Raw genomic sequence first — 12,693 nt, 5'->3', positions numbered from 1 at the left:
CTGGCTTCCAGTGGCTCTGAATGCAGGAGCCAAGGACCCCAGGGGGCCTTCAGGTTTACTGTAATGGGTTCAAGAATCCTATGTATAAAGATTTGCCAGCCTGATCTTTAGCTTCTGAAATAGATACAAGACTCAGTACAATAAAAAATCATACCTCTATATACTGAGTGGCTTAACAGAGAGCACTGGATTTGGTTGTATCTCTTTATAAGTATTTGTACACATTGTTTCCTCTGATAGAATGGAAGCTCCTTGAAGGCAAGGATGGTTTCAATATTATCTTTGTATACCCAGCACCTACCACAGTGTAGGTACTTAATAAATGTTTTAGATTAGATTTAATTGATTAGATTGAAGTCAGGAAGATTTGGGTTCAAATCTTGCTTCAGAAATGTACTAGTTTTATAACCCCGGACACATCTCTTAACTTCTCTGAGCCTTTTTCTCTTCACCTGTTAAGTGGGTAGAATAACAGTGCCTACTTCATAAAGTTATCATGAAGAAGAGCACTGGCTTCAAATTTGGAGGCCCTGGGTTCAAATCCACTTCTGCCATTACTTATATGGGGGCAGAGATAGGGACTGGACCTGTGATTTCATTAGTATTAGAAACTAATTAAGGTCAGCACCTTCTCTGCGGCTTATTGTCTTAGCTGCCTGGGGACACCGAGAGATTAAGTGATTTACTAGTATAAATCAGAGAAGGACTTGAACCCAGTTCTTTCTGAATCCATGGCCAGCTCTCTAACCACATTACCACTGGTTATATGATCTTGGGCACATCACTTAAACCCACAAGTACCTCAGTTTTCTCATTTATAAAATGAAGAAATGAGACTACATGGCCTCTGGGGTTCCTTCCAGCTCTAGCTCTGATGATAATTTGTGAAATGAGATAATATATATATTAAATGCTTTGCAAACTTTGACCAACGATGCAAAATGTCCCAAAAGTTTTAATGCAATTTTAAGCTATTAGAGTTTAAAACTGAACTAAAACTTTTGGGACAGCCAACACAAATATGAGCTATTATTATAAAATAGTTTCTTCCTATATTTCTTCCTGTTTTCAAATATGTATAGCAATTGTTATGCTGAAAATATAAATTCATTTAAAAGATTATCATATTCATAGACACATCCCTTATTTTCTTAATTAGAGGATATTAGTAGTCCATCTACCTTCATGTTGGGTTCATTGATGTTTTTGGAAGTCATAAGGGATCCCCATGCTCAAATAAGGTCGAGACCTTCTGTACTATTTGAATTGTGGTGAGCCTCATTTCACAGAAATATGATTGAAAAAGTCAATCTTTGTTTCTTTATAGGCATACCTGTGCCAGTTACAGAAGCTGTAATAGTCAAGCCTCCCAAGCCAGTGGAAACAGGTATTGCTGGCAGCAGTAACATTACAAGTTATGTGGGGCAGCATTAGATTTGGAACAGTTGTTTCATTAACTACCATTGCATCATCTACCTCATTTACCATTTCCTGCAACTATCCCATTAACTTTGATAATGAGAAAATAAGATGCTGACAAACTTCTTGTTAAAAGAAGCTACTCTGCCCAGACTACAAGAGGTCACTTGTAGAAAATTCTTTGTGAATGTGCTTTAGAAATGTGGGTAATTATTGTCAAACAAGGTACGGGATTAGTGTGTTGAACAGTGGAAAGATTCCTGAATTTGGAGTCAGAGGATGTTGCTTTGATTTCACTGAGTGATTTTGGGTCAGTCCCTTAACATTTCTGGGCCTCAGTTTACTCACTTGAAAAATGAGTTTCCTCATCTGTCAAGTGCGATTAGATAGCGTCTGGGGTATGTTCTGGCTTGAAATCTACAGTTTCTATATAGTGCTCTCAGACTTCGCATCTGTTACTAATTTTAATTATTTCATCTTCATTAAGAGTTCTGATACTTGTAAGCCCCCTCTCCTTTGCCTAGAACTGCAGCATTTCCTCAGATTTGGCTTCTATTTTATTAATGAAACTCTGTTATCTGAAGGGTGACTTGATGCCTGTTATTATCGACAATATCCTCCTAGCTGGCGTCTGAAATCTATAACTAGAACAAAACCCCAAAACAATGGTAAGATAGGTTCATCAGATAATAAGAATGAAGGACCACCATGGAACAGACTGAAAGCTCACAAGAAAGACCTGCCCACACTCCCTCCTCGCTCCCACAGCACATTAAGTGGGCTTCCTGTGATAATTTTAGAGTCACACAGCATCGTGATCTACGTCATGGAGCCATGAAAGTAGGGAGCCTGTGACTAAAATTCCTTGTTTATGGCTTTCATTCTTACCTTCAGGACAAATATTAATAATTCTTCCAAGTTCTGCTTTTCAATTCTGAGTTCTTTAAAGACAATCTGGTTCCCACTAAACCTTCATCTGATTATATTTCTAATACTGGGGTTTATGGGGTGTTCTGGAAGTCTAGCACCTCTGGAGTGTGGGCTGTTGAGCCCTTTTCTGGGCTGCTTTTCCACCTTTGGAGTCCACCTTTCTCCCAATTCTCACCTGTGGCTCCAAGAAGCTGTACCTGTAGCATCTACACCTGGGCTAAACCAGGTTTAGGGCAACTGACAGGCCTCAAACTCATAGGTAAGTTAGGGGATTGTCTACCCCAAGCATGTGAAGACTTCCTCTGGCAGAATGGGTGGATGAGAACATTTTGTTCCATCAGTCATGATGGTTGCTAACACCGGTGCATTGGAGCACTTAGAGCTTGGTCAGACATATAAGATGCCAAGGTCACCCACTGCAACCCTGGCCGTTGCCAGTCATCCTGACTTTTGTCCTGCTAACTTCAATGATTCTGGAAGAGAGAGTGAGACTGGCGACTTTGTGCAACTCCGCCTTACTTAAATCAAGTTCACGCAGGACTCAATACATCACCCTGTGATGTCATTGGTTCTCTTCAAAACGAAGGATAAACAAATTCTAATACTGAAATTAATTGTAGCCACTACTGTTCAGGACAACTTTATTCCTTCCATTCACTTTTTTTCCTTTTGAAGGACAGTTTGCCATACCAACCCAAGAACTGATATTTCCCATGACAGAGATCTCATATTTTCTAGGATAGATTTTTATCATTATTAGTCATTTATTTTTCCATATATCTATCTGGCTATACACAAAACTCTGTAAACTGAGTCTCATTTCCTCATGGACTTCCATGGAATCTCCCAGGGAAATGAAGGTTAAGAATTGTGGGGTGGAATGAGCCCTGGATTTCAGATCAGAGAATGCTGGTTTGAGTTCTACTTCTGTTCCATATGACCTTGGACAAGTCATTTAAATTCTGTGTCCCTCAGCTTGCTTATCTGTAAGATAAGAGGGTTGGAGTAGATAGCAGTTCTTAACATGGAGCCGCTGAACCCCAAGAGTCTGTGTATAGTTTCAGAGTGTCTGTGAACTTGGATGGGAAAACTTATATTTACTTCAATATCATTGGTTTCCTTTGTAATCATATATTTTTTATTAAACCTTTAAAAACAGAATTCAGAGAAGGGGTCTGGCTTTGCCAGACCATGGTCTAAAGGACCAAGACATAAACAAAAAGGTTAAGAACCCTGAGCCAAATGATTAACTTCCCTTTCAGCTCTGAGTCCTATTAATTAAGTGGGTAGCAAAATAATAGCATGCCATGTACAAGTAATTCCCTGCCTTGTGATTGTTTTCTGTAGCACTTACAGAACTTTGCAACTTTTAATTAACCTTGGGCCCTCTTCCTCCCTCCCTCCCTCCCATCACACACCAAGTGTTTTTCTTAATTTATATACCATTAGTATTTTCCCTTATTCAACACTGGAATGTCTTGGAGCTTTCTTCATCACTTTCTTAGAGTTTACTGTGACTGATGGAATGAACAAAAACTTCACAGTTGGCTAAAAGATGCTGCCATCTAATAATAATTATATTACCTGCTCAAGGTCCAGGCTCTATAAAAGGAAATTATACCTTAATTGACCAATTATATAGATTTGAAATTGTAGAAAATGACAACTAAAAACAAGGTATACCTGTAGGTGTCTGCATTGTCTTTAAGTAAAAGTGCAAAATCTCTCTTTTTTTTCAGAATTGTGAAGTGGGTCCATTGCTCTCAGATATATTCCCCTTACTTACTTTGAAACTAGCTATTTATCCAACCTTAAGTATTTTGGGGATACCTCCAATGACCAGGAGGTAAAAATTGTTGGAGACATCATGGAAACACATTTCACAGTTTTGTTGCCTATGTAAGCTACTCCAAAATACTACTTGGTGACTACTCAGTCCATGACCCCAGTTATGGCATTCCTAATAAACACTTTCTTAATAATAAGATTTCTATATGCATTTCAGAAATGACCATGGCTCATTCCACCAATTCACCGAAGGAATAGATTTAGATTTATTAGGAAATGTCTCAAAGTCCAAATCTGTAACCACTAAGGAATCTTCTGTGATACAATTGATACCACCAACTATAAAGATAGTTTCTTTTAAGTTCTCAGATCAGCCTTACCTGGGTCCAATGGGGATAATAACTTGATCCATTTCTACACTCATTTTCTCTACAGTGGCTCCTGCTGCACACATTCCATCTGAGTGCCCAGAAGAGGTGGCTCCTACTCCTGCTTCAGAATGTGTGGTAAGATATCTTAACTAGTTAAAAATTTCTCTTTACTATTGTACCAAAGGTTCTGTCTCAGTTTTGTTGAAGGCTTTAGTGAAGGCTTTCTTTCAAAAAATAAAGTTTTATCAGAAGTTGGATATTGAATATGATAAAGTGAACTAAACTTGCTTAGTAACTATATTTAAATTACTTTCAACGTATATATTAATATAACAGTTTAAGGACAGTCTTTTGTTCTCCTTGTATATGTGTTTTCATCACTTAGCACACTGCCAGACATGTAATAATTGCTTAATAAAGATTATTTCCCCATTTATTCTCATTTACTCTTCCTCTTATACGGTCCATTCTTCTGGTTCTACTTTTGTAGATTGTTGTTGTTAGGTAAATATCTTCCCAGTTTTATTTTTATTCCTTTGTTGAGAAATCTTAATTTTATTTTAGTATACCATTAACATACCAACATGTATTTGACCATTTCCTTTTTGCTAGGTATTTATGTTGTTTCTAGTTTTTAAAAAAAATCAATGTTGTACAATGTTATGAAAATCTTCAAACAGGTTTTTTAAAATTAAATTTTCAGGGTATATTTCCAACAATGAAATCATGGAATCAAAGAGTATGATTATGCTTGTAACTTGTAGAATGAACCACCAGATGGATCTCTAATTTTTTTTTTAAGTTTGCAATTCTTCCCTTGAGTTCTGTTGCTTTTAATTGTTTTTTGCTTAGTCAGTGGGAATGAGGTAGTACCTTAAAATGGTTTTATTTCATTCTTTTGATAAGTAGTAACGTTAAGTGTCTTTTTAAAATGATTGTTCACAATCTGAGTTTTTTCTTTCATAATTGTCTATTTCCTTTGACAACTTATACATTGTGGTCTGGGAATTATCACTAGGACTTCTTAATTGTTCCTTATGTTCTGAGATGACATTTTATCTAATATTTGCCACAAATAGTTTTCTCAATTGTTTTTTTCTTTCAATTTATGTTGTTTTTGTTGCAATTTTTTGTTATTTTCATATAGTCTATCACATCTATCATGTCCCTAATAAGTCCCTCCTATTTATCAAATTAAAAATAATCTCCCCTCCATAATTTAGATATTTCATCCTACAATTTGTTCATATTTTGTACGGTTTTTTCATGTTTAAATCATTCATCCAACTGTAATTTTGGGGGAGTAAGTTGTAAGATGATAGACTAAATAACTTTCCCACAATATTGCCAACCGATTTTCCCAATGACATTTGTTTAGGTTCTTTTTTTCTCTCTTATGGTCCATTGTTTAAAATACAAATGAATAAGCCTATCATTTTTATGATACTTGTATCATAACTCATTCCAGTATTCCTTGTCAAATTCATTTTATATCTCCCACTGCTATAATGTATTAAAATAACTAGCCAGTGAAAGAAATGTTTCATTGAATAAGACTTTTCAACTCTTAAAGAAATATTTCAAAATAAAAATTGCATTTTTACATAATATGTAAAAAATAAAACATACTGCAGTGTTAGAATAACGTGTTCCAAAGTACAAGAGGTATTCAAACAGTAAAATGCTCCTTGGATATTTTAAATGAACTATTGAAACTATTAATGACTAGTTTTGGAGTTAGGAAGATCTGTCTTCAAGACTAACTTCTTAATGATGCGACTATGTGAATTCAATATAGGCCAGTCCTCAGATGGAAGAAATATAGGTTTTTTTTTTTATCAGTGCCTATCCACAAAGTCTTTCCTAGTCGTTGGAATGCCTGCCAAAGGTTGTGTTCTGCTAGCTAGCCTTTGAGAATTTGGAGTTACTACCATACAATAAGGGTATCAAAGCAGGACCTTAGTAGAGGGAAAAAATAAATATCTTGCTGGTTTTCATATTATCCTATTATAATCTGCCTGAAAAGTAGAAATGCACATCATGTACATTTGTATGTATTCATCATGAGTTTATTTTATTTTTGAATACCTTGATCAAGCAGGTAATTTGTGAATTTTCAGTTGATTGAAGGGAAGTTTGTATGACATATTTCAGGCAAGCATTCATGCCCTCAAACAATCTCCATGCTCTATGATTAGTGAAATTTGTTTAAGTGAAAAATACCTTTGAAATCAATGAGCAAGATCCTTTATGTGACTCCATGATGGCAAAAGAGACCCAGATGTGATTCATACATTTTAGATACAGCTTTTAGGTTATATTAAAATTAGATATAAATTTAAGACTTCCCAATTTCTATAATTAAACACATTAAATAGAAATAAATTTTTATTGGTTCTATTAGCTCTCTTTGGGTCACAATTTAAAATTCATTTGTATTGTAAGGGGTTAGCTTAGACTCCATAAGATCTGGGTTCAAATCCTTTCTCTAATACTATTTAGAGAGGTAGCAAGGTATAGTGGGGAAATTGCCAGTTTTTAGTTAGATAACCTGAATTATAATTCTAGTTTTACCACTTAGTTCCTATATGACCTTTGGCAAATCTCTTAGCTTCTTTATATCTTAGCTAATTCCTTTATAAAATAAAGGTCTTAGATGAGCTCTAAGCTTCCACCAAACTCTATACCTATTATCTAAAGTTTACTATTTGGACACCATCATACTTCTGTATTTGGAAATACACATTATTGCATAACCAAATTTCATAAAGAGATACTTGGACAATATTAGTTTATAATTTTATTTCAAATCTACCTAATTTATTTAGATGTCAAAGTGACATGACAAAAAGTGATACAGTATTAGCAATTATTAGCTGATTATGAAAACAAATACAAGTATCCTCAAAAATTCAGGCCAAAGTTATCTGACTAATTTGGTAATTCTGAGGAATTCCAACTGTAGAGCTACCTTAGATTAAACCAATATTGGGGCAGCTAGGTGGTGCAGTGAGTAGAGCACTGGCCCTGGAGTCAGGAGGACCTGAGTTCAAGTTCAGCCTCAGACACTTGACACACTTACTAGCTATGTGACCTTGGGCAAGTCACTTAACCCCAATTGCCCTGCTCCCTCCCTCCAAAAAAAGATTAAACCAATATTCACTATTCTAGAATAAATGGGTCATTAGTTTTAGTAAATCATTAATTGATTATATTGTAAAAGTTCTTAGATTAGGGAATCTCAGTTACATTTTAACTTGATTTGTGTTGAATTTTTGCATATTTGCATTTTTATGTGCACATCATCCTTTCTTCCTCCTTATCCCTCAACTGTATGCCTCACTATATCCAATCAGTTACCAAGTTTTATCCTCCTTCCACAATATCTTTCTACCCCTTTTTCTCTACTCACACAACTTTAGGCTCTGATCACCTTTTACAATAGCCTCCGAATTGGCCTTCCTGACTCTAGTCTCTGCCCTCTCCAATTCATTATCTACTCATCTACCAAACTGAAATAAATAAAAGACAAAAATAAAAAAAAACAATCACGTGCCACTCTCCCATCACTTCTCAAAACTCTTACATTGTTCCTTATTGCTTCTAGGATAAAGTACAAAATACTCAATCTGCCATTGTAAGCCCTCCACCTGCTCCTACTTCCCTTTCTGGTCTAATTTCATATTACTCCTCTTCATATATTCTTTCTTCTAGTCAAGTTGCCTGCTCCCTGATCTCTGCATATGGCATTCCTTCTCCTTTCTCCTAGCCCTTCTACAAATAGTTTCCCAAGCCTGGAATGCTCTCTTTTCTCACCTTCACTTCATAGAATTATGTTCTCCCTCCTACAAGAGGCCTTAGAATGAGACAATGTCTATAAAAATCTTTACCAACCTTATGGCACTCTGTAAATGTTAGCAGTAGTTTTCTCCTCACCTATAGGATTCCTTCCCTTTTAAAATTGCATTGCATTGTGCTCTGTACTGTTTGTTTTTACTTCTCTTTGTAAATGTTCTGTCTTCTTTTTTGGAAGAGTATAAGCTTCTTGAGGGCAAGGACTATTGCTTTGTATCCCTGTGGTTTGTCCTTTGTTCTTGAAGAGGACCATGACATCAGGGAAATGATGGCATGACTTACAGATGAATTGGATTTGAGGGAGGGAGGGCTGTGCAAAGTCACCAGCCTCACTTTCTCCTCCAGAACCATCTGGTTCCAGTGGCCAGATATAGATCAGGATGAAAAACCTTAGCTTAAAAAGGCCAAGGTTTCCCACTGCATCCTGGGCCATCTCTAGTTGTCCTGATCTTTGTATTCCTAGAGCATAACTTAATGCCTTGCACATATTAGGCACTTAATATTTTTAATTGAATTGCTTTGTAAAATAAATGTATATCATGTTTGCTTTGGAAATAGAAATAATTTCTATTTTTATTTTCTATTTTTTTTTACCAACAGCCAGAATATATGGAACCTACATTTACTTGTTACCAATATGTATGTATTAATAAGGAATGGATATTGTTTAACCTATCAAGCAATTGTCCAAAGGACACAACCATGCCTGACTGTGGTTTTCGAGGAATGCCTGTTCAAGTGAACAATGATACCTGCTGTCCTGAATGGGAATGCCCTTGTAAGTGTAGATATGCTGTTCAGAAATAGAGTGGCACATCCTGGGCATTGAGAGCATGATCCAAACCCTAACCATTAACAACAGTGGGATAAGAAAAAAATTAGAAATTAAAAATTAGAGAGTGATTATTTTCGATGTTTTAAAAATGATTTGATGAAGACATATGAGAAGATACCTTTCCCCACTCCTTTGCAGAGGTACAAGGTCTATAAGTGTAGAAAATTGCACAGATTTTCAGATATTTCAATGTATGGATTTGTTTTGCTGTTTTTTCTCCTCTTTTTATGCTTAAAAACATTCTTTGTTATGTGAGATAGCTCTCCAGATAAGGGAGGAGTAGGGATACAGGGAAACTTTAGATGATATAAAAACAAAAGATGTCAAAATTTATTTTTAAAAAATTCACTGAAAGACCTGTTTAAGTAGTGAGCCCTTTAATAGTGTGTTGAAAGTGTGAATTTTCAGGAAGACTCTCCTCCCCCAGTATAACTAAAGAGTGAGATATTATTTCTTAGTCTTTTAGTCAAAAATCAAGTTCATTTAAAAATTTTTCATATATAGCTTTTTTATCCTTAAGTGAGCTCTGGAATTTTATTAAGTTCTGGGGGATTTAATAATTTGTGCTAATGGCTTTATGCTAAAATGTGAATAACAGGATTTGAACTTTGTATATAAAAAGCAAGTACAACTGGCACTGATGTGACACTTAAAAATATTTTTCCAAATTATGTGTAAAGATTGTTACCATTCATTAAAAATTTTTTTGAGTGCCACATTCTCTCCCTCTTTCCTCCTTGAGAAGACAAGCAATTTTATATAGGTTATACATGTGTAGTCATGCAAAACATATTTCTTTATTAGTTATGCTGTGAAAGAAAACAGACCAAAAAAAACCCAAGAAAAATAAAGTAAAAAGAAGTATGCTTCAATCTGTATTCAGACTCCATCTGTTCCTTTCCTGGAGGTGGATAGCGTTTTTCATTGTGAATCCTTTGGAATTGTCTTAGATCATTATGTTGCTGAGAATAGCTAAGTCATTCATAGCTGATCATTGTACAATATTGCTGTTACTGTGTACAATATTTGCCTGCTTCTCCTCACTTCGTTTTGCCTGAGATCATATTAGTCTTCCCAGATTTTTTCTGAAAGTATACTGCTCATCATTATAGCACAATAGTATTCTATCACAACTATACACAACAGTTTGTTCAGCTACTCCCCAGTTGATGGGCATCCCCACAATTTCCAGTTCTTTGCCACCAGAAAAGAGCTGCTATAAATATTTTTGTACATATAGGCCCTTTTCCTATTTTTAAATCTCTTTAGGATACAGATATAGTAGTGGTATTGCTGGGTCAAAGGGTGTGCACAGTTTTCCAGCTTTGGGGCATTATTCCAAATTGCTCTTCAGAATAGTTGAATCAGTTCAAAACTCTGCCATTAGTGTTGTGTGATGTGTTTTAAGATAGTATTTTCTTTTTTCATAGACTTTATTGATGCCTTTTGTTTTCACATCTACAAGATTTCCCCTTCTATCCCTGATCCAAAGAGAAATCCCTAATAGCATTTTTTAAAAGAAGAAAAAAATCAATTAAACATATCAAGCCATCAAAAAAATCTGACACATTCAGTGTTCCACACCAATGGACCCTCTACTTTCGCAAAGGAATGAGAGGAACTATCTTCTCCTGACTTTTCTTTAGGACCACTTTTATATTCTTTGTAATTGGATCAAGTTAATTATTTTTAAACTGAAATTTGAGACTTCTACTTTAAATACAACCTATTTTTCATCAGTTAACTCCTTTTATGAAAAAAAATTACCTTCTTAAGATCATTTTTATTTGTTCCTTTGGGAAAAGAGCTAGTGGCATAAAGAAGTTTATAATGATTAACTATACTTTTTTATTTTTTAGGTCGATGTTCAATGTTGTCAGAACTAAGCATTATTACATTTGATGGCAATAGTGCAGCGCTCTACAGTATGGCTTCCTACATCCTAGTCCAGATTCCTGGGGAAATTATTATTGCTCATATTGAGAAATGTCCCACTAATCCTGTAAGTTAGTATTCACTTTTGACATTTTTCTTTTTTATTATAATCATAGTTATTTTCAATATGCTAATTCCCATTGAATTCTCTTTGCAAAAAAAAACCCCAAAACAAAGTAAAACCAACTAAAATATCAGCTATTTCACACAGTATATGAAGCATTCTTCAGTCATTGTCCTCGAGATTTCTATAGAGAGGAAGAGTATATTCTTTATCATTTGTTCATTAGAGCTAATATCAGTATAATATCTTGTATAGCTTCAATTTGAATATTCTCTAATTTCAGAGAAACTCAGAGCTAGAGGAATCTTAAGAGATTAAGCATTTTACTTTTTTTTGTATTTTACTCCTAAGCATTTACATGTAAGTGATTTTAGATGCATTTAATATTAATGGAAAAACAGTGGTTAGTAATATATTCTTTTGACAATATGTTTTTGTATTTTTTCAGATTGGAAATTCAAAAAGAAAGCTAGTGAGTGTTAAAATCTAAATCTAAATCTATCTAAAATTTTCATGTATTCTACTTTCAGACATTATTGTATATGAAATCATAAAGTTCCCAATTTTTTGTATCTCTCCAAAAAGGTTTCACCTGCAAAGACATCAGGCCTTTGTTTCAGGAAACTGAATATAACATCACTCTCATATAATGTACTTATCAATCGCTTAACAAGAAAGGTAAGGAAATCATAATTAATGAATCGCCATAGGAAAATTGCTATAATGTAGAAGGTAATAAATAAAATTCACAATTTTTCCAATTAAGATATTATAGTCCTAAACTTCAGTGCCACTAAGGTGTCCAAAAATTTTGTTCATAACCAGTTTACCAATGTTAATTAAGATTTTCTCCTGTTTATAAGATGCTTTTACATAGATTGTTTCATTTGAGCCTCAATATAGTCCTATAAAGGGTATAAGAGTGTTTTGTCCCCACCCCCTACCTTTAGTTTTTTTAAAGATGTGAAATCTGAAGCTTAGAGAGCTTTAGTAAAGTGGACAGCCAGCAAATGTTGGAAGTGGATTTGAACCCAGGGTCTCTTCATTCCAAACTCAGCACATTTTCCATTTCACCACACTTTACCTTTCACTTTAGGGATCCTTAAGCATTGTGTGTGTGTGTACACACACACACACACACACACACACACACACACACATCAATTAAAGAATTTAGGATTTTAATCAAAACTTTAAAATGCAGAGATACTGAATTACAGTTTTTCAGTGTACATAGCCATCTATTATAATGTAAAGGAAGCTAGGTGGCACAGTGGATGAATGCCAGGCCTGGAGTCAGGAAGACTCATCCTCCTGGGTTCAAATCTGGTCTCAGATACATACTAACTGTGTGACCCTGAGCAAGTCACTTAACCCTGTTTGCCTCAGTTTCCTCATCTGTCAAATGAACTGGAGAAGGAAATGGCAAACCACTCTAGTATCCTTGCCAAGAAAACCCCAAAATGGGGTCACAGAGAGTTGGACATGACTGAAAC

At 35.1% G+C, this 12,693-nt stretch overlaps 1 protein-coding gene across 1 annotated transcript in view; it reads left to right on the top strand.

Annotated features, from left to right (window-relative positions):
- Window positions 1-12,693, top strand: part of OTOGL (otogelin like) — a 194,270-nt gene that overhangs the window by 141,231 nt on the left and 40,346 nt on the right. The window contains exons 36-41 of the mRNA XM_036761187.1: window positions 1,328-1,387; window positions 4,573-4,643; window positions 8,964-9,141; window positions 11,058-11,200; window positions 11,646-11,669; window positions 11,783-11,875. Coding sequence (XP_036617082.1) covers window positions 1,328-1,387; window positions 4,573-4,643; window positions 8,964-9,141; window positions 11,058-11,200; window positions 11,646-11,669; window positions 11,783-11,875 — 569 coding nt within the window. The remainder of the gene's footprint in view (window positions 1-1,327; window positions 1,388-4,572; window positions 4,644-8,963; window positions 9,142-11,057; window positions 11,201-11,645; window positions 11,670-11,782; window positions 11,876-12,693) is intronic.

This window comes from Trichosurus vulpecula, chromosome 5 (assembly GCF_011100635.1).
Source record: "Trichosurus vulpecula isolate mTriVul1 chromosome 5, mTriVul1.pri, whole genome shotgun sequence".
Classification (NCBI taxonomy): domain Eukaryota; kingdom Metazoa; phylum Chordata; class Mammalia; order Diprotodontia; family Phalangeridae; genus Trichosurus; species Trichosurus vulpecula.
The sequence above is the reverse complement of the archived record's forward strand: the minus strand, read 5'-3'. Positions and strand labels throughout refer to the sequence as shown.